This window comes from Phyllopteryx taeniolatus, chromosome 13 (assembly GCF_024500385.1).
Source record: "Phyllopteryx taeniolatus isolate TA_2022b chromosome 13, UOR_Ptae_1.2, whole genome shotgun sequence".
NCBI lineage: Eukaryota > Metazoa > Chordata > Actinopteri > Syngnathiformes > Syngnathidae > Phyllopteryx > Phyllopteryx taeniolatus.
In genome coordinates, this window is record NC_084514.1 from 18,606,708 (window position 1) to 18,633,033 (window position 26,326).

The following is a 26,326-nucleotide window of genomic DNA, read 5'->3' on the forward strand; positions in this document are numbered from 1 at the left end:
CACGTACTGCAACGCCTGTCGGGGGTGCGCTGGACCGAAGGTTATATGCAAATATAAACCGTTCTCGCATGTATACATTTCAGCCAATAGGGGGTGCGCAAACTTCATCACACACACAGTGATCCTCCAGCACGCAGGGACCAAAACTGAACTTGTCCCCAATTTAGCGTTGTCTATCTGTCGAGTATACAAAGTTCATACATGGTCGCAATCGGACAAACTTTCTAGACATACCTGCCAAATTTCGTGATGCTCAGTAAAACTGTCTTTGTGGGCAGATTTTTCTCGTTCAATTCTAAGACTCGTACGACCGAGCCAAAATGGCTGCTTCAAACCAAAATGGCAGCCTTCCTGTGTATTTTCAGGCATGGATTTTGTGGGTCTATTCATGATAGACGTACCCACCAATTGTCATGATGCTAAATCACGCTAGTTTTGGGGGCTGAATCTTTTTTTTGTTTTTTTTTTTTTCATCCCAGGCGTTTTAATCGAACCAATTTTTTGAGGTCACGCTTTTCATTTCACAGGAAGGCAGACACCCTCAGTTGTCATAAGCAAAAAACAAATGTCAGATGTTATTTTCTGCCTCCTCCTTCCCGTGATTATTAAGCCACGGAGCAGAACCGTGACACCCCCGCGACCTCGACGTATCATCCGCGGCTATGTTTAACGCCGCTTTGCTTGCGCGGTTTTATTAGCTCACGGTTATTGGCTCCAAAAATAGACGTTTGGCCGTGATGGATGGCAAAGTGTTGGCTTTATTGCACGTAATGGAGCTCGGTTTATGGTCAGCAGAGTGACGCGGCGAAACGGCCCCATCAGCACAACGCTAATAGACGTCGTCAAAGCCGTCATCTTCCCGCTGACGGCTGAAAATATGGCTTGACTTGACCAGGTAAAATTTGGTCACAGTGTCTATCATGAGGAGACCCACAAAAAACTCTAGGGAACCGTGCCTACAAAGACAAAGAAGCCAGACATTTTGGTTTAAAGAAGCTATTTTGGCTCGGTAGCAAACTGAACAAAATAATAATAATACATTTTAAAAATCAGCCCCCTAAGCCAGTTGGACTTAGCAACATGAATTTTGGTAGGCGTGTCCATTACGATTAAACCCACAAGAAGATATGTCTGAAAAGATACAGCAAGTCAGCCATTTTGGTTTGAAGCGGCCATTTTGTCTCAGTAGCACCCTTGAGAATGCTTTTCAAAATTCAGCCGACGAGGCCAGTTTCAATAATCATCATTCAATTTGGTAGACATGTCTATCATGAGTAGATCCACCAAAAAGTCACAACAAGCCATGCTGGAAAAGACACAGGAAGTCTGCTATTTTGCTTTGAAGCGGCCATTTTGTCTCAGTCTTACTCTCAAGAGATATTTTAAAATTTCAGCCCTCAAAACTGGTTTCACTTATCGACATGAAATTTGGTAGACTTGTCTTTCATGAGCGGACCCACAAAAAAGTCTCAAGAAGCCATGCTCTACAATACAGAAGAATTGGGCATTTCGTTTCAGTAGCACCTTCTAGAATTCATTTGAAAATGCTGCCCCCAAAGCCAGCATGAAATTCGGTAGACTTGTCTATCATGAGTAGACCCACAAAAATGTCTCCAGAAGACAGGCCCAAAACACACACACACACACACACACACACACACACACAATCTTCCATTTTGGTTTGAAGAAGTTTGTTTAAAAAACAAACCAAAAAAAACACCTAATGCATCCCGGGGATGTGTCCGGCAACACTTGGGAATATTACACACTCATATACACTTTTGATGATTTGTTCACGACATAAAGTGAGCGCGTGTAGTGGAAAAACAGGAACGATACAAATGTTCCTGAAAAGCAGGCAAGATGAGTTTTTCCTCCCGGCGGACTTTTTGAAGCAAAGGCCGTAAAAAAGGGAACGAAAGTGTTGGCTCTCCACCCAGAGGACGGCTTCCTCACTCCCGCCGTCATTCCGGCCGCCATCCATCAGCTCAAGGTTCCCCGGCGCTCTTCTCCTCCTCCTCCTCCGCCGCGTGACTGCGGCAAATTTATCATTCTCAGATAAAGCTTTCGCTCGGGGCCCAGAAATTTACGGCGGCAGAGGCCCCCACGACGACAACGCTGACTCCGACGGCGACAATGGCGCAATCTATCGGGCCGCCGCCATCCATTTCCATCTCGGGAAAGTCATTCACGCCCGTGACAAATGACTTTTTCCCCGAAGTGTTTTCACCACACAAATGTCCTAAACTGCTCCCCCGCGGACTTTTACTGTCAACAAGCCTCCGATTGATTTTGAATTGGAGTCCGGCAAGACAGCTATTGACTTTGAATTTTAATTCATTCCATCGTCACAAGGCTGGATTTTGGCTGCAACTCTGAAACTTTTTTTTCCTACTGAGTTTGAATTCTCTTAAAGCAAGGTGACTATCGATCTGAACTGTGCTCAAACACGAGCTCTGTTCATTTGGATTTATTTTCTACGTAGCTGCAGCTAAATGTTCCATTGGTCAAAACACAGAAATGATCCCAGACAAATTGGATCATTTCATTAGAGATGATTTGGATTTATTTTCCAGGTAGCTGCAGTCAGAATTCTTAATTTTACCATTTTTTATTTTATAAAAAAAAAAACATACCGTAACATTATTAGAAACAATATAATTTTACAATATTAAAGCTCTAATTTTACAAGAGAAAATAGTTCAACATAAAATGTTATTTTTACTAGAAAGCATCTCTTTATGCGAAAAACTTTTTTTTTATTGAAATTATACAAAAACAAGGTTTTTTTTTTAAATGTACAATAATTGTATTTTATTTATTGACATTTTTTTAATGAGAAACAGGTAGTAATTTGACAAGTCTAAATGTTCAATTTTACAAGAAAAAAGTTGTTTGAGCAAAAAAAGAAATAAATAACTTTGAATAAAAATGTTAAGTGAATAATTGAGTTTCACGAGATCCCCAAATCTTGATTGCTGCTCAAAATCATGTGTATGCTGAACAAAAGAGCAGCTGTCTTGTGGACATTTTTTTTCCGACAGATTGGGAGGATAGCGAGCCTCCTGAAGCTCCCCACACACTTTGCGCTCCAAAGCCCATATAAGGACTCCTCCCCGTCAGCTGCCATCAATCCCCCTTTCAAAGACTCGCCGTCTGCCTCGAGGACCAATGATGGAGGGATGAACGCGGAGGAGGAGGAGGACGGCGGCAAGCAGCCGGAGGTCGGCGACAGACGGCAAAACGGGAAACGGCTTTGCCTCAGGATGTCGGATAACGAGCGGAAAATGGTGACCCTCGACCCCGAAAGTGATGAATTTAATTGGAGCCAATGAACGCGTCGTTAGCGCACTAAGTGCTTGTGATTAGATGATAAAATGAAAAAGCTCGCCCGGCACTTCCCAGATGATGACGAGGGAAGCGCCGCTCGTGGGATTTCCAAACGACGCGTCTGGAGTTCCAAAACGGATCGTCATAACGCCAATGAGTTGGATATCAGGCAAAAGGAACGTCGCATAACCACAGCTGAACCTTTACGGACCGTTTGGACACAAATAAAGTCAAACTTACTTTGATGAGAATTTTACAAGAAAAAATGTGCACCGTACCAGAATAATACATCTTAGTTTTAGGAGAATTAGGCTGCAAAGAAAATATTATATAATATAATATTTCTTATATAAAATATATAAGAAAAATGATTGAACTTCAGGGCATTTTTGTTATACTAGCGAACTTGCAGTTTCCCACGTTTTAATTTTAACTTTACGTGAATTTTTAGAAACAAATTCAGTCATCGTTTTCCAAGTTGTACGTTACAAGTTAAAAAAAAATTATGAGAATAAAATTGTCATTTTACAAGAAAAATAGTTGAACTTTTATTAGCATTCTCTAAAAAAAATAAAGTGATGTTTTTACTTTAAGTTGGAATTTTACAACAAATCAAATCATAATTATACGAGTAAAATTATTTACAAACAACAAATACTGAACCTTTAAGTTGTACTTAAAATGCAATTTCACAAAAAAACAATGTTATGATACAAATCTTGATTGATACGTTTAAATAATTTCTTATTTAAAAAGTCATAATTTTACAATAAGTTGTCATTTTGTGATAATAAAATGCACTTTTACAAGGAAATTATGTACCTTAATTTTTTTTAACCAAAATGACAAATTCAGCAAGAAAAATAGTTTAACTTTAGAATATACAGTATATATACAGTATATTATAAGTGAAAATTAAATAATTATACTTTACCCTACCAAACGTCAATGTTAAAACAAAAACATACCCATAAAAAGCCCTAATTTTACACCAAAAATATAAAAACTGTTCATAAACGTGAGAGCATCATTAAAATACAATTTTATTTCAAAAAAATACTTTTGTGAGAAAAGAAAAAAACGGGCGGCACGGTGGACAATTGGTTAGAGCGTCAGCCTCACAGTTCTGAGGACCCGGGTTCAATCCCCGGCCCCGCCTGTGTGGAGTTTGCATGTTCTCCCCGTGCCTGCGTGGGTTTTCTCCGGGCACTCCGCTTTCCTCCCACATCCCAAAAACATGCATTAATTGGAGACTCTAAAATTGCCCGTAGGTGTGACTGTGAGTGCGAATGGTTGTTTGTTTGTATGTGCCCTGCGATTGGCTGGCAACCAGTTCAGGGTGTACCCCGCCTCCTGCTCGATGACAGCTGGGATAGGCTCCAGCATGCCCGCCACCCTAGTGAGGAGAAGCGGCTCAGAAAATGGATGGATGGAAGAAAAAAACGCAAAAGAATTGTATTTTTCGAGAATAAAGATGTAAGTTTACAATAAGAACGTTTCTATAAGCAAAGAAATCCTTACGGTACAATAATGAAGTGATTTTACACAGAAATGTCTCTGAACCAAACGCAACTTTGGGGTGTTGGTGAGTATGTCGCGCTGCGACGTAACGACGTGCGTTTGTCACAGCGAGGCCTCGGTAAATTGCGAGGCGGCGGCGGATCTTTTATCATCCAGATGCTCTCGAACGCCTCCCTTTCCGTAAGACGCCGGCCGTCTAATAGAGCCGCCGAGCTATTACCTGCGCCGCCGCGCGATCGATCCTCTGCGGCGCTATAAAACAGACGAGGAAGGGGAAAAAAAGAAAGACTCTCACATTCACGAGAGGCTTTGTGGATTTTTCTCCTCCTGCGGCTCTTTAAAAACTTTGTCGGGGGAATAAAACAATCGGACGGGAGGAAGAGACAAAAAGCGGTTCAACTCGCAGAGTGTCGGGATAAAATCTGGAGGGGAAACCGAGGTGACCTTCAGACAATTCGGTTTTGCCATGGTATCGTTTGGGTTGCCTTTGTATGGTTCAGGTCGGTTTGTTGAACTACGGATTGACGTGTCGCACTGCGGTTTAGTTAACTGTTGTAGATGTCGGTTTGTCAAGATGCGGTTTGGTTTGTCATGATACGGGTACGGCATAGTACGGTCTGGTTTATTGTGGTATGGTTTGGTTCATCGTGGCACGGTGTAGTTCACCATGGCACGGTACAATTCAGTTTGCAATGGCACGGTTCGGGTCGGTCAGTTGTAGTTTAGTTCGGTTCACCGTGGTGTTGTGTGTTTCGTTGTAAAATGGTTTGGTTCATCATGGTATGGCTTAGTTTGTCGCAGTACGGTTCGGTTTGTCGTGGTACAGCCGAGTTTGTCGTAATCTAGTTCAGTTCGTAGTCGTAGCTTCAGTTTTTGGTGGTATAGTTCGGGTCGTCGGGGTATGGTTTTATTTGTTGTGGTACGGTTGGGTTCAGTCTAGTAGAGTTGGGTTTGTCGTGGTATGGTTTGGGTAATTGTGGCATGATTTGGTTCATTGTGGCACGATTCAATATGTCGGGGTATGGTTCAGTTCGTTGTAGCACGGTTGGGTTTGTGCTAGTATGGTTCAGGTCATCCTGGTACGGTACACAGTTTGTTGTAGAATGGTTGTGTCCCTTGTCGGATGTTTGATTTAATCGCGGTACGGCTTGCTTTGTCATGGTATGGTTCGTTTTGTCACAGTACTGTTCAGTTTTTCTTGGTACAGTTTTTACGGGGTATTCTTTGGATCGTCGTGCAACGGTTTGGGTGGACGTTATACAGTTCAGTTGCAACGGTTGGTTGTGGTATGGATTGTTCAGCACTGTTTTATTTTGCTGAGTTCCTACTTGTTTTTTGTTCGAACGCCATTGTCCTGATCATAATCCTAGTACGTAACATCGTGCAGCTTTTTGTGGACAAAGCACTTCAATTTGGATATTATCTGAGCGGTGTGAGCAAAAGTTTCAGTGATGTTGAGCCCTGTTGCCAGTTCTATTTTGTTGCATTTCTAGTTCCTGTTTTTGTTCCATTGCCATTGCCTTGCCAGGCCTTTCAGGCAGCACGTAACGCCGTTTTTTGTGGACAAAGTACTTGGATTGGGATCTCAAGTGACTGCTTAGAAGGATCTCAGCGTACGATGACATTCAGCGATGTTGCTCCCGAACGTACGCGCTTCCTCCAAGCACGCGTGAAGTCCAACATGCATTATTCACGAAGCAGCTTCCTCGTAACAATCGCACAATTCCAACACATTAGCGTCACGATCTGCCGCTTTGCGCCTCGTGTGTCTGACGTCTCGGATTGGTTGCGCACTTGTGTTTGCATTGCAAATGGACACAGTTTGAAACGCGCATTTTGCCGCTTAAACAAACTGCTCGTTATTTGTATTCACGTGTAGAAAAATATATCGTCAAGCCTCAGGTAAGTGTGCTAAACATCCAGGAAGAGAACTTGTGCTTAACCAAAAACAGAAGATTTACTTTATTGTGATAAAAATAAAGACTTGCAGGAGGCCACAAAAACAACCAACAAATGGTGCAGCACGGAATTTGGCTCATGCTGGTATGATTCGGTTCGCCATGCTACGCTTTGGTTAGGTACATGGTACACTTAACTTTGCGGTGATAAGGTTTCGTTCGGCACGGTGTGGTTTGATTCGTCGCGGTATGGTTCGGGTTGCTGTGGTGCGGTTCACTTTGCAGTAGTACTGTTTGGTTCACCATGGTTCAGTTTGGCTCGTTGTGACGCGGTTCACTTCACCGTGATACTATTTGGTTTGCCGTGATACAATTCAGTTTGGCGTGGTACGGTTCGTCGTGGTAGCGTTCGGTTGGTGGTGTTGTGGTTCAGTTTGCCACCATACAGTTTGGTTTCTTCGCCAAAGTACGCTTTGGTTCAGCACGGTACGATTGAGTTTGCAGCGCTACGGTTTTGTTTGGCATCCTATCGTCCGTTTTTTTGTGGTATGGTTCAGATTGTGGTGCGGTTCAATTCAGTGTGATACTGTTTGGTCTGACGTGGCACAGTTCAGTTTGCCATAGTGTAGTTTGGCTAGTAGGCTCTGGTGTGGTGTCTTGTGATTCAGTTTGCGGTGATATGGTTTTGTTTGGTACGGATGGGCTCTTTGTCGTATGGTTCGATTTGCTGCGGTGTGGCTCTGTTCGCCGTAGAACCGTTTGGTTCGCTATGGTTTGGTTGAGCTCATTGTCATACCGTTCAGTTGTGGCACTCTTTGGTTTGACTTGATACATTGAGTTCATCACGGTACAATTCTTTTGTCCGTGTTACTGTTTGGTTCGCTTTGAGGTGGTATGATTCGGCTCGCCGTGTTACGGTTCTCTTCATCGTGGTTTGGCTTGGGTCACCATTGATTTTCATTTTAATAAATTTTGGACAGTTTGGACGAGCTATTTTGGGCCCCTTTTTGCAAATAACCAATTGCCGCCTTTTCTGAACTGAAGTCAAACCTGAACCCCTTTTGGTGACAACGGTGCCTTATGAAAAGCGGACTTTCCCAATATTGATTCTGCGACTATTTATTATTTTCATTAACGGGAGTGGATACGGGACCTTTTTACAAACAACCAACTGTCACCGTATTCAATTAAATGTAGCTAAAAAGGCGAGACCTTACTATTATCGATTCTGAGTTTATCGATGTTGCTTTTCATTCAGTGGAGCGGTCCAGGCCGAATGTTTTTTGTGGTTGTTCGGCTGGTTCGCTGCATGTTTCTTGTGGAAATGAGCGGCTACTTGCGCTCACATTGTGTGAGTTTTCCGTATAAATTATGGAGCAGAGTTATTGTCTTTGAACAGGCTCTATTCTCCGGAGGGAATAGCTACGCTACACCAGGAATGAGAGGAAATGGGACTGTTTCAAATTATACCATGTAACGTTTGTCGTGGAAATGCGGTTAAAGGGGAGCGGCATTCCCGACGGGAAGTAACAGGATTCCATAATGGCACTAACACGGATGAACAGAGGCAACACTAATGCTTGCACCAGTCCAAATAAAAATCTTTTGTTCATTCAAAAAGCTGCCGAATATGTTGGCGATAGTCCTGTAAAGCCAAAGGAAACAGGAAGTAGCAACCTTCCAAAATAAAATTGGCATCAGTCTAAAGCACAGCTTAAAATTCTGCTCACCACCTGTCAGAGATGATTCAAATCAAAGTCATTTGTTTACAAAGAGCTGCTTGAAACCGTCTGATTTTGTTGCAAGCAATGGAACAAAAACAGGAAGTCGCGAGCTACCACAAAAAAAGGTGCACACAACATTCCCAGAAGGTGCAAATTGAAGCCATTTGTTTACAAAAAGCTCTTTGATGCCACCTGCTGAGAGTCCTATCAAGCCAACGGAAGTGGAACCAAACAGGAAGTAGTGACCGACCCCAGTAAAACTGGGTGACAGCACAAAATATTGCTGAACCCGAGCAAACACGTGTGGCGCAACAGTCACAGACGATGTAAATCAAAGTCGGTTGTTCACAAAAATGTGCTTGCTGCTGTCGGCTCAGAGTCCAATTCAACTAGCGACAGTGGAACAAAAACAGGAAGATCCGAATCAAAGCCCTTTGTTCACAAGCAGTCTGAAAATGTACTCGGAACGTGGCATACAAAAATTACTATGGCTCGTGAGCCACACGCTGCTTCACCACAAACGTTATCGGTCGCAGCGGTGCGCTCGACTTCGGCGGCGACATTAGCGTTGCGACACGCTGACGGATGCGCGAAGATGACGGCGGCGGCGTTTGCCATCTGTCAGCCGCCGGCCGTCGTTCCCGCCCAAATCAGACGTAACTCCTCTTCTGACGCCGCGCTCGAAAAATAGATCCGATTGGGCCACGCAAACTCGATAAATGCACCGCATCGGTGCGCCGCTGAAGGAAATTACTCAATTCACCCGCATAACTACACGACTGCACTATTACACGACTACATAGTACACTGGCTACTATGCTACAAAACTACTGCACTACTTGATTACTACACAACTGCACAGCACAACTGCATTCCTATGCGACTAATTACTACACTACCGGCGTACTACAATGCTACACTATTACACAACTGCAATACTGCAATGTTGCACTACTAAATTACTACACTACTGCAATACTAGGCTATTGTACAACTACGCTACTAGATTGATTACTACACTAATACATATTTCCCTACTGAACAATGACACTAGTGCTCTACAGCACTACTGACATTGCTTCATAATTGCACACTACTGCAATACTATACTGTAGCACTACTTCAGCACGACACTATCGTACAACTACACTACTGCATCACACAACATCATTCCTACAGTACTTGACTACTACATTCCTGATCCTTTGCATTACTGCACGACTGTATTACACTACTGCACTCCGTTTCTACATCACTACACTATTGCTCTACTACATGCCTGAACGGCTGCACGATTACATTACTCCACTACTGCACCACGTAAAAAAAAAAAAAAAAAAAAAAAAAAAAGACAAATCTAAATGTCTGATGGTATTTTGAGTCATTTGTCTTCCCTAAACTCTTGAAAGTTGTTTAAGTAGCGTTAAGACATAAAGTAGGCCGCGCGCATGTGTCGTCATATTAAGAGCGGCGTCCACGTAGTTGTTCACCGCTGTCTGGAAATGAAAGGAACGCGGCGGCGGCGGCCTCCGGAGGATTGGAAGAACCTCACACGTCGCGGGCGTCCAAATGTGCGCACGCACTCACGTAGTCTTCATGCAAGCTGCTGTGTGAAGTACTACATTATTACTACACGATGTGTGAATGCTGAAATGCTGAATGAAATAATGCGGTGTTTAAAAAAAATCATAATCATTGGAATAGGAATGAGCTGAACAGTTAGAATGGTTTGAATTGGTCAAAAACTGGGAAACGTAAAAATGCCTTAATTTAGCGACTTTTATTTTGAAAATATCAGGAATTTGGGAAATGGGAATAGTTCTGCAGCTGTCCTGAACGAGCAGAACATGTTGAGGTTGGAATGCGTTCAATCGGTCAACAAATGTTCAAGGAGGCGGGAATAAAAATAATAATAATAATGTTATATGTCTTAATGTGGGAAATTTCATGTGGAAAAATGTGGAATTTTATTGTGTGGAAAAATGTGGAATTCTGGTCAAATGTTTTTTAAAAAGTCCTAAATGAGCTGAACAGTTGGAATTTAGAATGGGAAAAACTTGCACGTCTACATTACTACATTAGTATACTGCGCCACTACATTAGATAATTACACTAGTACATTGCTCTACTAGACTCCACTATTACATTTTTACACTAGACTACTAGACTAGTAAACAGCTCCAGTACACTAAATGACTGCATTATAACACTAGCGCATTGCCTCACTACACTAGAAGACTACCCTAGTATGTTACTCCACTACACTAGTACACATCTTCACTACACTAGATTACTACACTAGTACATTGCTACACTAGACTGGATTACTGCACAACACTAGATGGCTTCACTAGTACGTAGCTACAGTAGCTTAACTAGATGAGTACACTAGCGCGTGGCTGCACCACAGGGGGCCCGAGCGTCATCTAATTAGGTTCCGGTCGATACCTCGTGCAAGCGATAAACTCCGCTGGGTCCAGATGAGACGGGGCGAGCTAGCGAGCGAGCGAAAGGGCGAGCGAAGAGGGAGAGAGAGAGAGAGAGAGAGAGACCCACTTCTCTTTCTCTCTCTCTCTCTCTTTCTCCTTCTGCTTTTTTCCCTTTTCTCTTTTGGAAGCGGCGTCTAATTGCCTCCAGCAAACACAAACTAAAGCGGGAAAGAAGACGGAAATGGACCAGAAAGTTAGGAAGGAAGGAAGTAGGAGGTGTTTTTTGTTGTTTTGTTTTTTTTGCCACGAGATGGAGCGCTTGGTGGTCCCCCAGCGGGGGTCCCTGAACACAACAAACACTCATTTTGTCTCCCTCCGTGGTTTTGTGCTGAGGGCCTGCTTGGCGACACGCTCGTGACACTGGCTCGCTCTCCTTAGGGGGGCGCCACCTGCACTACTACACGACCGGTTACTACTTCATTACAATATGATTGCGTAGTTACACGACTACATTATTACACTACAGCACTACTGCTATATAATTTAACTGCTGTGCTACTAAACGACTACAGTCTTTCAGTACTCCAATGCTACACTACTAAATGACGATACTCGAGCACTACTGCATTACTGAACCACTGCACTCGTCCATTCCTGATTGAAATCAATACGTGTCGACGGCTTTGCGCGGAGGGCCTGATGGGCGACACGTCGGTCCCACGCTAATCTAATGACCCTCCTGCCCAGAGGGAGGCGCCACCTTTCACCTCTCAACACGTACGCGCGCCGCTCGTTAGCACGGCTCGCCGCTAACCGGAGCCTAGCGGGAGAGTGTTTGCTTTCCCAAACACTCTAATTGTTTGTTTTGCTCCGTCGTTAATTTCCATCCCATTTACATGCATTTATTCAAACCCTCGACGCATTCCCACACTTGTTTTCTTGACTGGGGGAATTACAGTACCTCTTACGGGGCATGTTTTTCCATCTATCTATCAATCCATCGATCTAATTTGCATTCAAGAAAACGTAGAGTGTTGGTGTGCACACTGGACAACAAACACAGTCCACACTTGGTCCCCCTTTGGAGACATTTAAAGATCCAGAATTTCTTCGTGTCATCACTTAGAAAGCCAGGATTGCTTCCTGTAGACTGTATTTAAGATTCAGAATTCCTGTACACTAGTCACTTATAGAGCCAGGACTACTTCTTGTAGTCACTTGGAGATCTGGAATTTCTTCTCGTCACTTTGACATCTGGAATTCTTACTTGGAGACACAGATACAGTAGATCCAGAAATACTTCTTAGAGTCACTTTTGAACCAGAGTTCCTGATTGGAGTCCTTAAATGTAGTGAATTCTAGATCCAGAACTCCAGAAGGGTTTTAAATATCCACAATTCTTTTTAATAGTCACTTATAGATCTAGAATTCCTTCTTAGAGTCACATAGCGATCCGGAATTTTTCTTAAGAGTCACTTGTAGATCCAGAATTCGTTTCTGTTGATCCAGAATTCCTTCGTGTAACTTGCAGATCACAAGACACAATTCCTTCTTGTAGACTCTAGATATTCAGAATTTCTACTTAGATATGGAATTTGTAGACACTTCTGAACCCAGAATTCCTTCTTCCAGACACTCTTATCTCTAGAATTCCTTCTTTCGAGACACCGATAGATCCAGAATGACTTCCGATAGTCTTTTTGATCAAAAGTTCCTTATTGGATATTATACATCTAGAATTCCTTCTTATACTTAGTTTTTAGACATAATGCCTTTCAATTGTCACCTGTAATTCCAGAAATCTGTGTTTGACTCACACTTCTAGTTCCAGAATTCTTTCTTAAAGTCACTTATAGATCCTTAAGTCCTTCTTCGAGTCACCTATGGAGACAGTCTTCCTTCTTGTAGACACGGAGAGCCACAATTCTGTCTTGGAGACAATGATATGGCTAGAATTCCTTCTGAGAGTGACTGTTGCCACTTGGAAGTCAAGAATTCCATCTTGTAGACTCTTTAAATATTCAGAATTGTTTTTGAAGAGTCACAGATCCAGAATTCCTTCTAAAAAAAACATACAAACCCAGAATTCTTTCTTGCTTTGCTTATAGCCAAAAACACAATGTAGAGAAATAATTCTGGGTATATACAGTTATACAAAAGTGCATTTCGATGGGTTCAAAGGTCACCATGAAACAAGTATTTGTAGCTTGTAAGTGCTGCGGAGTGGCGAGCTAAACAAAGAGCAGTTAGCGTCCTCGGGGGCGCTTTTCCTCAGGGCAACGGTAGCAGCTAGGTGACATAATACATGCTAATCAAGTCGACACGCTTATCCCGCGCGCTTGACAAAGCTGCGCTCGTCCGCATACCGCACACGTCTGTTTTGATATTCCGCACTAATGACGACCCCCTTGAAGGTGCTCGTGTGTGTGTGTGTGTGTGATGCTCTTGCTCCACTTTTTCATCATGTGAAGCCCGGCACCGCTACAATATTTACATTCTGCAGGGTTTATCAATGTTTTATACACTAGCCGCTGTAGTAGAGAACATTTCTTTTCAACAATATTCATGAGGATAACCACCAGACATTGGTGTCAACACACACACACACACACAGGACATCTTTTGTTGCATTTTTTGAATTTGGCCTCATTGTTTCACGCAACTTTACAATGTGGACACTCTTATAAAGGCTTTATGAATTGTTTATGAGTAGTCTTTGCCGCTAAAAGTGTCTCTGCGTAGGATTTCTGGCTCTCTATGCATCAACAAGAACTAATTCTAGATCTGTAAGTGTTGAAAGATTTCTGAATCAGTGTCTGTAAGAAGGAATTATGGATCAACTTGCATCTGAAAGAAATCATTCTCAATCTATGAGCATCTAAAAGGAGGAAATCTGGATCGAGTGTGCATCTATAAGGGGTGATTAAGGATCTAGCGGTGAATTCAAAAAGGAACTCCAGATCTATAAATGAATCTAAGAAGAAATTCTGGATCTATCAGTGACTAGGAAAATGATTTCTGGATCTTTATGACAAAGTGGCTGTAATGCGGAATTCTGGCTCTCTGTATCAACAAAATGGAATTCTAGATCCAAAAGTGTCGACAAGAAAGATTTCTGAATCAATAAGTGTCTGTTAGAAGGAATTCTGGATCAACATGCATCTACCTGGAAGAAAGAATGCTCAATCTAGGAGCATCTAGAAGAAGTAACTCTGGATCTATGTGCATCTATAAGAGGTAATTAAGGATCTATCAGTGAATTCAAAAAGGAATTCCAGATCCATAAATGAATGTAAGAATCAACTTCTGGATCTATCAGTGACTAAGAAAATGACTTCTGGATCTTTAGTGGCTCCAAGGAGGAATTCTTGATCCATAAGTAACTTCAAGAAAGATTTATGGATCAATAAGTGTCTGTAAGGAATTCTCAATCTATGGGCATCGAGTAGTAGGAATTCTGGATTGATAGGAGTAATTTGGAATCTATAAGTCTCTCCCAGAAGGAATTCTGGATCAACGCGTCTTGAAGAAGGAATTCTAGCTCTATGAGCATCTACAGGACACGTAGGAATTCTGGAAGTCTGCAAGTGTCTGCAAGAAGGAATTCTGGATCTGCATGTGCTCTCATAAGGTATTCTGTAACTGTGAGTGACTAAGAAGAAATTCAAGATTTTTGAGTGTCTCTAAGAAGGAATTGAGTCTGTAAATGCAGCGTGGCCTCGAAGCAGAGTCACTCGCTGAAGATGAATAGCTACGCAGGCCACTGTTTCTTCTTCTACTGTCGTTGTGAACGTCCTTAATTAGGAAAAATGCTGGCGAGTAGGCTCCGCTCTCCTCACTGTCGAATTAACTCTGGCAGAAAATACTCCGTCCAATCCCGTGGTTGGACTTGTTTTTACACTTTGACAACAGTTCAGAATGTTTAAAGGGGGAGTCAACTTCAGAGGCAGAGATGTTTAATGATGAAGCGGAAGAGCAGGACCCGAGGCATTGATCTAACCCCCCACCTCTCTTCTCTCGTTGTTGTTGTCGAGCACACGGCCGAGGCGAGCCCGACAAAAAGCTTTTCCATTACCGCCGTGACCCTCCTGACACCTGGAGGGGAGAACGACACCGTGGAGCTCTGCGAGTCGCTTCCAAAGCCATTCAATTATACACCACCGCAACCCCTGCCCCCGCTCCCCAACACTCCCATGGGCCGCTATCGATCACCGGGAGGCGTCGCCGTAGTTGACAGTGAAAAGTTTAAAAGAAGTGCACTGCGTCCTCAATATTCATCTTTTTTATACAGTGGTACCACAGAATCAGAATCATTTATTGCCATTTGCAGTGATAGGTACATTCACAACTAGGATTTTTTCTTGGTCTGATGGTGCATCATGAAACATGGATAGTACTAATAAAAATAAGTAAAATAATAAAATTGCGAGTATTATCTGTTCCATGACTAAGTTTGTGACTGATTTTATTCATTTTCCCCATTAATCATTTGATGCCATTGACGGCTATACAAGTCAAATATCTGCGTTAACTTGGAGGGCTGACAGTGAAGGAGTTAAAAGTTGTAGTGTGTACCTTTTGTCGCCCCCTAGGCTGCAATTCTGCATAACAACAACTGAGCTGTCGCTTTGATATGGCGTAGGCCAGTAGCCCCGACTTTTTTTGTGCGCAACAGCAGGGGCGGAGCCAGAAATGTTTCTGTGGGGTGGTCAAACATTTTTGCGATGTCCCTCGAAAACAAATTCTCGACGGGTGTGTGGGAGCTGATTGAACTTTTGGGCCCTTGAAAAGCGAGCGTCAACCGGTGGGGGGGGATGATCTTTGCCCGTTCTACCTTGGTGTCTTGTGGCTATTTAGAAAAGAACAGAATATTGGTGACACACGAAGCGGGTGGCCATCATTTTCTGTTGGGGGAGTTTACCTGCTACAGAAAAGCCAAATAATATCTTATGTTAGCGTTTTACAAATGGTAGACAAGCCCATTGCGAGGTAAAATGCGTCATTTCTGGTCGTACGTCATTTTCGGTGCGCCGGGAAGCGCGGGAATGTCGCCGGTCGACACGTATCCTATACAGTATGACATTTATATATTTTTGTTGTGGTTGTTCTAGTTTTGTACAAATACAAATCAGAGGCTATTCATGCTTTTAACAAATATATATATTACCCTAATGACAAAACAACTTTATCCTTATAAAATGACTATTTTCTCTGAATATTAAAACACTTTTCAAGCGTTTTCGTCAACTATTCCTGTAACGCATTTCCATGTAAATGTGTTGAAAGGTATTTCAAGGCAGACGCGCCAAGTAGCATCACGGTGCAATAAGTGAGCATCTCCAGGGGCACTATGCTCCTCCTCCTCCTCCTCCGCCTCCTCCTCCTCCATCCATCCATTCTTCAGCCGATGGCCACGCACTACTTGTCGACATTCGAGCTGCTTTTTCGGGGGAATCACAAGGGAATCTTGCGCGTGCACTGCCAAGAGGTATTTATTGCTCTCGTCGCCTCTCTTCTGGTTGTTTTTACACCACTCTCCCCGTCTTGTCCGACAGGGCGTGCAAGCACTCCTACTCCCGCCTCGCGTCTCCAGAGTGTTCCTCCGCTAATGGAAAACAACTCGGAGGCGGGCGTCGCTCGTCATCGCCTTGCCAAAAAGTTTCCTGCGACGAGCCTCCAGTTGATTTGTTTCCTGTTTTAAAATGTTGTAAATGTTGGGCTGTGTGAGAAATCATCATTCCGGGTTCTTTCACCGGCCTGATCCCTCAACGCGTTCCCAATGGAAATCATCACTTTCAGACAACATTTTTTTTTTTTTTTTTTTTTTGCACATTTCACAAGTCAAACGTTCAACATGCAGAGAGTAGGCAAGGCATTATACAGCGGGACAATACACAAACCCACAGGACCTCACGGAAATAGAAATAATGCCCTCTGGGGTCCGTCAACCTCCAGGCAAGCGTACAAAGAAGTAAACTACTGACAAATATCTACGTATAAGTGTTTGTAAGAAGGCAGACAGGATCTCTAAGTGTCTACAAAAAGGAATTATGAATTGATACGTGACACTAAAAAGGAACTCTGGATCTATGAGTGTCTATAGTAAGGAATTGTGGAGGAATTGTGAAGTCTCTCTCGCTCTATCTTAAATTCTAGTTCTGAATTTAGAGGCTGACATTTTTTCAGGATTCCCACCAGGTCCCGTGGGTGCCGCAGGATTCCCGTGGGATGGACGGGAATTTCGTTATTAGTTACTCCAAGAGGATACTCTGGCTCAAAAGTGGCTATAACAAGTATTTCCGGATGCATCTGTGTCTCTAAGAAGGAATTCTGGATCTGGAGGTGACTAAGACTACCCAGAAGGAATTTGGGATCAATTCATGTCTACAAGAAGGAATTCTGGATCTATGAAGGACTATAAAAGGTCATTCAAGATGTGACTCAAAGAAGGAATGCGAGACCTAACAGTGTCTAAAAAAGCCATTGCGAATCTATAAGTGACTCTAAGAGAGATTTCTGGACCTGTAAAGGACTTAAAGAAAAAAAGCTGGCTCTATAAGTGACTACAAATGGCTTTAAAAAATGTACGGTTTTCAGGATCTCTAAGGGACTACAAGATGGAATTCTGGATTTACAAGTGACTCTAAAAAGGAAGTCATGATTATGTTAGCATTAGCCAGTTAGCTCAAATCAAGCCAATATCCAAAGGTCTGCAGTTAATCTCTTTCTGGAGTTTTATTGTCTCGATGTTTGTTATTTTGCAGTTTGCTCTTCCTGCTCAGGATGCGTTCCCCCTTTGGACCCAGATGTGAACATCAGCGGCCCCTTCGTGGAGATGTCTCAGAATAACACGAGAACACAACTTTTACATCAGCTCACGACACAGAGGACTCGCCGTTCACGCACAAACATTCACAGAACGGAGGCTACGTCGTTAGCGACACGCAAAAGCGCACGGTGTTGAAAAAGTGTATTCACATTCCAGCTGCCGCTGTTGATGCATTCACTTCCACGCTGAGAGCAAATGTGTTTGCCTACCCGCGAGCTGCTCAGGAGGGGCCGCGTACATGAGCTCACACTTTCACCGGGTAGCCCACAAAAATCGGACCAAGCCAAATGCGATACACGGCGTGATAGCACACACGCAACTGAATTTCACATGAGATGAGCAACGGTATGTACTGTAAATATGTCATTACATTTCATTCAGTCCTTCATTTCCCCTCAGAGTACCGTAATTCACATAATTGTAAACATCAAAAGGAAATCTTTTATTTCTCTCACGGAACTAATGAAATATCGCTAGTGTATTGATCAATATAAAAAAAGAAGGGGAAAAAAACAACAACAATAAACCAAATTTTCAAATAAAATAAAATTAATGCCTGTGAATATTCTCATTCTTCCTTAGCTTACCTAAAAGTACTAATAAAGTAAATCTATCAGTCCACCAAAATAATTACATTTTTTTTTATTTTTCTCATCAGTCTAATTAAGTATATATATTTAAATAAAACGAAATAAGATTTTTTTTTAATAAACAAGTACATTAAATTGAATAAAATGCAATAAGAAAAATCAAATCCAAAATATTCCTGAAGGGACAATTAAAATATATCTATCAAATCAAAATAAAATCCATCCATCCAGTTTCTGAGCCGCTTCTCCTCATGCGTGCCGGAGCCAATCCAAGCCATCATCGGGCGAGAGGCGGGGTACACCCTGAACCGGTCGCCAGCCAATCGTAGGGCACATAGAAATAAACAACAATTCGCACTCACGTTCACACCTACGGGCAATTTAGACTCTTCAGTCAATCGACCACGTTTTGGGGATGTGGGAGGAAACCGGAGTGCCCGACGAAAAGCCCCGCAGGCACGTGGAGAACATGCAAACTCCACGCAGGCAGGGCCGGGATTTGAACCCGCAACCTCACAACTGTGAGGCAGATGTGATAACTAGTTGACCTCCAATGAAACAAAATGAAATTACATCTTTAATATCCCTCACAGCATTAATAAAGTACATCTCTCAAAATAAAATAAAATCCTTAGTTTTCCTCATGGGACTAATGGCGTGTATCTGGCTATCAAAATAAATTAAAATGACAAAAACAACAAAATTCAGCTATTGATTTTCCTCACAGGATTCATAAGTAGAGCTATAAAAAATTAAATATAACGTTTAAATATACAATTTTGATGACCACATTTAAGTTTAGAATGAATTAATTCATTAATTACATATGATTACCTGGTAAATTTTAGTAGAAAAAAAAAAAAAAAAATGTTTTTTTTGTTTTGTTCCCATTTTTCTCAGCATTACCATGTGCGTGTGAGAAAAAAGAGACTCCAAAAACCTAGCGGACATGCTATGCTAAAGATGCTATATTTTCCTACAAACGACTTTTTTTTAAGAAATCCTCCTAAATGCTCATGAGAACTGCTCTCTCTCACTGTCGCTCTGATTTCTAATCCAGGCTGCCAGGGTACGATAATTACGACATCACCGTGACAAAGGTCACGTCAATGCACCGACGAAGCAACACACACACACACACACACACAGGCGATACCTCCCCCAGGGCATTCTCCGCTCAACATGGACGCCAAATTAGAGAAGAGCCCACGGCAGCAATTCCCGTAAATATTGACTGGCTTTCAAAGCGTCCCTGGGGTATGCGTTGCATTTAGTTGCGGCGGTCGATACGCGACGGCCGCTAAGCTAACTGCTAACCCCCACCCCTGGAGGCTCCTCGGGATGGGGTCGTTAATCTAATTAGCATCCGCGGGAAGGTAACCGACGGGGAATTTCTCCGGAGGAATATTTCCGCTTTTATGGGCTGGCAAGTGTCAAATGAATAGCGGTCGTGGGAAATCTGCCGTTAGCGTCAATCCAGCGCAGTGGCGTCACGCCATCCGGTGCGGCTAATTAAAGAGGGACTTCCGCGTGTCGTTTGCCGCTAACGCTTCAGGTGAGCAGCAGGTGTGGCAGATTAAAGCTAATTTCCGAGCAAGGGGGTTAAAGTACCGTTAATTGGCTGACGAGGAAACGCATGATTTGATTGGTTAGCGCCATAATCCGGGGATGTCAGCCATTAAAATGAACATCAGGGCACATCGATGTATTAACTGCATTTGGCTTTTTCTTGGGCTTTTCTCACAACTTGTTCCTAAAGATGGAGCAGCCTTGACAAAGACTGTTAAACGGGACAAACTGCAAAATTTGGTTAATTTGCATAATAATTTACATCACAACTGCCTAAACATCCCCACCTATCATGACTTGGAAGGTAGGCTAGGTGACAATCCAGAGACACTTTCAAGTGACCACCAGACAACACTGTGTGTAATAGTATCATGTAAAAGCTGAAAGTTAAGCAGAGCTGCATTGAGTTTTGTTTGATGTACAGATTTGCTTCTGATAAGCAGCAGATACTTGATTGTTCGGTGAAGTTGTGTTAGGGGCATTTGGGTTTGTCCTTTTAATTCATATTTCAAAGGACCCAAAGATGGTGTCAAAGTAAATGGTAAGCAGAGCTGCATTGAGTTTTGTTGAATTCACAGATTAACGTTAGCTAACAGCATTAGCTCCTGCTAAACTGCACATTGCGGTTTGCTGGGTACAGTTGTCAACACAGTGGCCGCTGTTGGGAGTATTTATGTTGCATGTGCTACGTAGGCGGACTGATTCAATTAAACTAATTACAAAGGAGAAAGTGCTGCATCTACCAGTGAAGATACTTTTGTCTTGACGTGTCCTCACTTTTTTTGCCCCACACTTTGTCGAAGGCGTTCGCCAAACTCCTTAGCTCCACCCTGCACGTCAAAAACTGTTGGCACAGCGGTATATGTATACATACAGTACGCCTGTGTATCATAGCGAATACACGTATCGTGACTATTTCCACGATTTCCATTTTTTTAGGAACCTCAAACTTATAGACGACATAATTAAGTCTTGGAAAGTTGTCGGTGAGAAGTCACGACTTTTGTGCACTTTTGATTGACAGATGAAACCACCAGTCATTCATTATTCAGGCCTCGCTCTGTGCTTTTAAATTAAAGTGGAAGGTGGAATGTGCCCGCACGACCATATATGAGAGCAAAGTTATTAAAGACACTTTAACCCATATAGTGTATTTAAAGGCACAAAATTGGTCTTTTTAATCACACTTTTGAGTCATGTTTATTTACCAGAAATAGATTCCAGGCTGCTAACCGGCCGCCACTCGTCTCGCCACTCAGTGGGCGTAACGGCGCCGCCGAACAACACGTAGCCTTCAGCCCGCCAACGCCACCAGATTTGCAATATGCCACCGGGGTTTTTGGATAAGTGTTTTTTGCTTGCAGAGAAATCCTGCAGACACAGAGAAACACCAAGGCTCGCATTTCTAGTTTCTTCTTTGTAAAGCCAACTCAAGTCAAGTTTATTTACGGTATACGGCATATAATCGCAATAAAAGTCTCAAAGGCCTTCACAAGCCCACAGTTCACGAAGATCAATGACATCACCTGGTCTACAGCCCCCAAATTCTGGGAAAAAGTAGTATAAAAATGAAAAAATTGTTTCATGAAAAGCAAGCTCATTTTTTGGTCTTTCTGTTCTGATAAATTCAACAGGAAGTTGAGATTGGCGTCGATGGGCGTCCGAATCTATTGATCACAATAGTCAAGTTGAAAAAACAAACAAATGGTCACAAACCACCCGCCATCAGGTCGACGTTTGACGGCCAAATTAATTTTACGTCCGCTTGTCAGGGACCATTACCTTGATCGGAACCGAATAGTTCGAGTATCGGGATAAAACAGGGCTCGGGGGAGGTCGGCGGTGGCCAAAGGGGAAATAATGACTTCTTTCATGGCGGCATAAGCTTAAAGAAACATTTAATTAGAAAGTGACAAGCTCGCACCAGGTTGAATTTTTTTTTTCTTCACCGCGGAAGACACCTCAAAAGACGTGCAATCAATGATCCCGAAGAGGCTGCGGAAAAAAATGATTAGCCGCCCACGTCGTTTCGCGTCCCCGCCGAGGAGGCACTAATGATTTGCATATTCCCAACACACTGACAGCGGCCCTGCCAAATTTCACAAGGTTTTGTCGTGTGGGCGGCAGGTGCTCGCTGCTGTGACAGTCGACTCAATAAATTACTCATAATGACTCACAGATGACTTTTTTTTTTTTAAGCAAAAGCGGGCTGGGGGAAAACATCTTTTAACATGTTATGACGCCCCACGTGTCGAATAAACGAGAGCACGTGTTAGCACAAAACGGCTGCGACTTAACACAAAAATGTGACTCGGCTGAGCGTTACGCGGCTAATTTAGATGATCATGTGACCGCTCTCTTGTCACTTGGGTTTGTCAAAAATTTTTTGTCAAATTATGCTTAGCAAGGCTAGGATAAAATTAAATAATCTCAAAGAGTAAGATAAAATGAGTGAGGCTAAACTAAGAAGACAGGATAAGATTTAGAAGAAAAATATAAAATAAAATACTGGCTTCATCGAACTAAAACATGGCTGTCTAGGCCTGGCTAAAATAAGATGGTCTGATCCGATATAAGGCTACAGTACATCAAAGTCAGATAAAGTAAGCTAAACGCCGATAAGAACATCAAGGCTAAATGAAAATAAACTGGCTAGGATATACTTTTTCAAGCTAAAATAAGCTAGGTGTGTAGGCTATAGGTTAACATAAGAGGATCTTACATCAGATTGGTTAAGCTACACTAAGTAAAGCTAAGATAAAGTCAACTAACCTAAAGTTGACAGGGTAAGGTAACTTTGCAAGAAGTAACTAAGTTCGAATATACGCTAGGATAAGATAGGCTAACATAAAACGATTTTAGATGAGCTAAAGTTATAAACTGGGCTAAAATAAGCAATGCTAGGCTTTGACAGGCTAACAAGTAAATATCAGATCTGCTGGGTGAAACTTAATTATATAGAGTAATGTAAGAAAAAAGTGGCTAAGATAAACTACACTAGGCTAAAATAAGTGCACGGCTAAGATGAGATAAAAGCACATGAGATAAATATAACAGCTCGGTTACACTTAAGTTAAGGTAGGCTAACTAAGCTAAGATAAGTGACAAATTTAGAAGAGGCTAAACCAAGCCACCTAAAACAAGGCTAAGCTCTGTGCTACGCTACAGAAAGCGCTGAAGATGAAGTAGCATTTAGGCGAGCGTAATGTTAGCGTTGCTCTACTGAGCCCTAAAACAGTTACACGTGGAGGGAGGCAGAGGGACTTCTTGATTTATCGCCTACATAAAAGCCAGAGCGGCGTGAAAGGTAATAAGGGCGCGAGCTAGAAGACGGGGAGCGGGATAAAACACATGGCACCACCACCACCGTGCCATTCACGCCAATTTCACACCCGTTCGTTAGGCCACAAAGGCGACATCGCGGCCGCCGCTTTCACGCTAACACAATCTTGCCTCTGCCAATTTTATGGCAGAAAAAAAAGGAGATAAAAAAAAAAAAAGAGTCTGCTCAAGAGCTGATAGCGAGCACACAGCGAGACAAGCGAGTTCAAACGAGGTTAGAGGATTTGCAGCAGCGCTGACAATATTTTACCAGCTAGGCTAAGGGTTCAAGATAAACAAATGTAAGCTAAAAACAAAATAAAGTAGGATGAATTAAATTAGATGAAAAAAAGATAAGCAAAATGTAAAAGCTTGGCTAAAATAGGCTTTGTCGAAAATAAGATAAACTCTGTAAAAACTAAGCAAAGCGAGGCTAAGCGATGCTCTGTCAAATGTACATAAAAATGATCCCAGACCAATAAATAATAGATAAACTCCCATAGTGTTGGGCTAGGACAGGCCAAAATATGATAGGTTGTTAGCCTGGCTAAGGATAGAGTAATGTAAGCCTACTGTAATTTGAAGTAGACATAGCTCAACTAGATCGGTAAGGTACAATAAACTAGGCTACGACACAGCTTTGTCAAACGCGATCGGCTAGGCTAAAGAGAAGGTTAGGATAAAAATTTGAAATCTAGACAAAAACAAAATCTACTGAGGTGATCTTAAACATGCTAAGCCCAACTTGATACAGGTAGCTATGAAAAACTCAAAGGAGCAAACACACCACAGTTTGGGAATCCCTGGTGTAGAAAATTCCTCTTTCTGTTACCTTATTTAGTAAAGGTGCAGGCTAAAAGACCATTTCACCATAACGTCACGTGGACTTCTATTGTTTACAACCATTCTGGAAAGCTGAATAAACTAAGCTATCTCGTGCCGCGGGGCGTTGCTGGTCTAGTCGTGGCACCGTGACACATTTTAACGGCAGCTTTGGGCTCTCCGGTGGGATATTTGCGACATGTCCTTCATCGGGCTCGTAGCCGCTAACGGCGCTAACCTCAAAGCGAAGCGTTGTCACGGGGGTTCGAGTCTTCGGAGGTTGAGCGTGGGATCGCTCTGTCGTCCTCGCTGGCGGGATTAGCAGCAAATCCGCGGCTCCTGTAACACTCTCGGCGGGGAGCGCAAACCTGCCCATGACCGTTTGACGTTCAGCGAAAAGGTGCGCTGCCAAATTAATCATTCATACAGCTTAAAAAGGTTTGGAATCACTTGAATGGAAACGCTAGCAAGTAGTTGAATCCCCCCCAAAACTTTTTTTAAAAATAGTACTTAAAGAATCAGTTTTTGCATCAATGCCCAATTGACAATGTTGCTCCTTATAGTGTGCACGCCTTGACCACCAGGGGGCAATAGAATACAGACAAACTTATAATAAAGAAGAGTTTGGCAACTACGTGACACAGTAAGTAGCTGCAGTACGATTGGTCGTTTTTCGCACAGCCCTAAATCCGACAATGAAGCCCTCATTTGAAACCCCAACTCATCTTTGAAACCAAAACCCTCTCTTGAACCCAAACATGACTTCAAATCCTACTTTAAAACCTTAACCCCGAATTTGGAAGCATAACATGAAACCTTGATTTGAGCCCCCCGCCAGGGGTGACTTGACACCCAATCAAGTAAATGTCGTCAAATGGACGCCGTTGGTCCAAATCCCCAGTAGCACCAGCTGCCGCCTCAAGGGTTTGTTGTTGTTGTTTTTTGCTACGTTACATTTATAAACAAGCCCAAATCAGCATCCGAAAGTCTCTGTGTGTTTTCTTGTGCTTCGTGTTTTGCGTGACGGCACCTCCACCTCCTGCTCTTCCTCCTCTTCCCTTCCCTTCGCCTCCGTCTCTACTTTTCGTCAATTTGGCGGCGTTTCCGAACGCAAGAGGAGGCCTGCTTATGTGACGACTGGAGCGCGGCCATCTTTGCGTCTTCTGTCTTCTGCTGTCCTCCTCCGTACGCTTTGATCACACACATACAATGTTATTTACACATTCGTGCACACACACACACACACGTCTCTATAGTGGTAAGAACGCTTTTGACATGATGTGAATTTATTTTTATTTCCCCAAAGCCCAGCCCAACACGCTCATCATCGTCTTGAAACCCTAATCCAGGTTTGAGACCCTACTTTCAAGCACTTACCCTGGCTTGAAGCCTTACTTTGAAATGCTAACCCGAGTTTGTACTCGGTGGTCGACTGGTTAGCACATCTGCCTCGCAGTTCTGAGGACCCGGGTTCAAATCCTAATCCAATCTTGAAAACCTAATTTGGAACCACAATTTGAAAGCCTATTCCTTGTTTGAATCACTAATTTGAAAGGCTAACCCTTGTTTAAAACCAGGACCCAAGCTTCAAACCCTACTTTGGAACCCTACCTCGCTTTCCGAGGTGATAAATATTTAAGGGCCGATCTTGTTTGCAAACGTCTTTGTTTCGATCAACGACATCATAAACCTCCGCCGGCAGATTATGAATAACGACGCCGCTCGAGCGGTCCGAGCGCCTTATTGTTCCCTCGGCCATTCAATCATTCATCGGCGGAAAATGAGATCGACAGGCGGATCGGTGCAGCGTCTGCAGTGATGCGGACTTTGTATCGGTCTGTTGTGGTAAGAAAGAGCTAAGCCGAAAGGCGAAGCTCTCAATTTACCGGTCGATCTTCGTTCCTACCCTCACCTATGGTCATGAGCTGTGGGTCGTGACCGAAAGAACAAGATCCCGGATACAAGCGGCCGAAATGAGTTTCCTCCGCAGGGTGTCCGGGCTCTCCCTTAGAGATAGGGTGAGAAGCTCGGTCATCCGGGAGGATCTCAGAGTAGAGCCGCTGCTCCTCCGCATTGAGAGGAGCCAGATGAGGTGGCTGGGGCATCTGATTCGGAGGCCTCCCGGACGCCTCCCTGGTGAAGTGTTCCGGGCATGTCCCACCGGGAGGAGACCCCGGGGACGACCTGTTCCTGTTCCTGTTCGCTACGTCAAACACACTTAATCATTCACAAATCGCTTTTCTGTCCAGTTTCTCCATGTGCGAGTATTTCATTTTCACATTTGTGCCACAAG

General features: G+C 43.0%; 1 protein-coding gene and 1 long non-coding RNA gene across 6 annotated transcripts in view; one reads left to right on the forward strand and one right to left on the reverse strand.

Moving 5' to 3' along the window:
- gfra4a (GDNF family receptor alpha 4a) overlaps nucleotides 1-24,941 on the reverse strand; it is a 100,978-nt gene extending 76,037 nt beyond the window's left edge. Inside the window, exons 1-2 of one of the 5 annotated variants that reach the window (XM_061796111.1) lie at nucleotides 24,272-24,901; nucleotides 21,099-21,261 (exon numbers count right to left, since the gene is read on the reverse strand). In XM_061796111.1, coding sequence (XP_061652095.1) covers nucleotides 21,099-21,261; nucleotides 24,272-24,454 — 346 coding nt within the window. In that variant the 5' untranslated portion in view covers nucleotides 24,455-24,901. Of the gene's footprint in view, nucleotides 1-21,098; nucleotides 21,262-23,998; nucleotides 24,200-24,271 lie in introns of those variants that run through there. The other 4 variants (XM_061796112.1, XM_061796113.1, XM_061796117.1 and 1 more) reach the window with 4 other exon arrangements.
- On the forward strand, nucleotides 16,084-20,620 carry LOC133488361 (uncharacterized). Its single transcript, XR_009791639.1, has 2 exons — nucleotides 16,084-16,390; nucleotides 16,458-20,620. It is a non-coding gene; the product is annotated as an uncharacterized LOC133488361 (long non-coding RNA).
- Nucleotides 24,942-26,326: the final 1,385 nt, after the last annotated feature.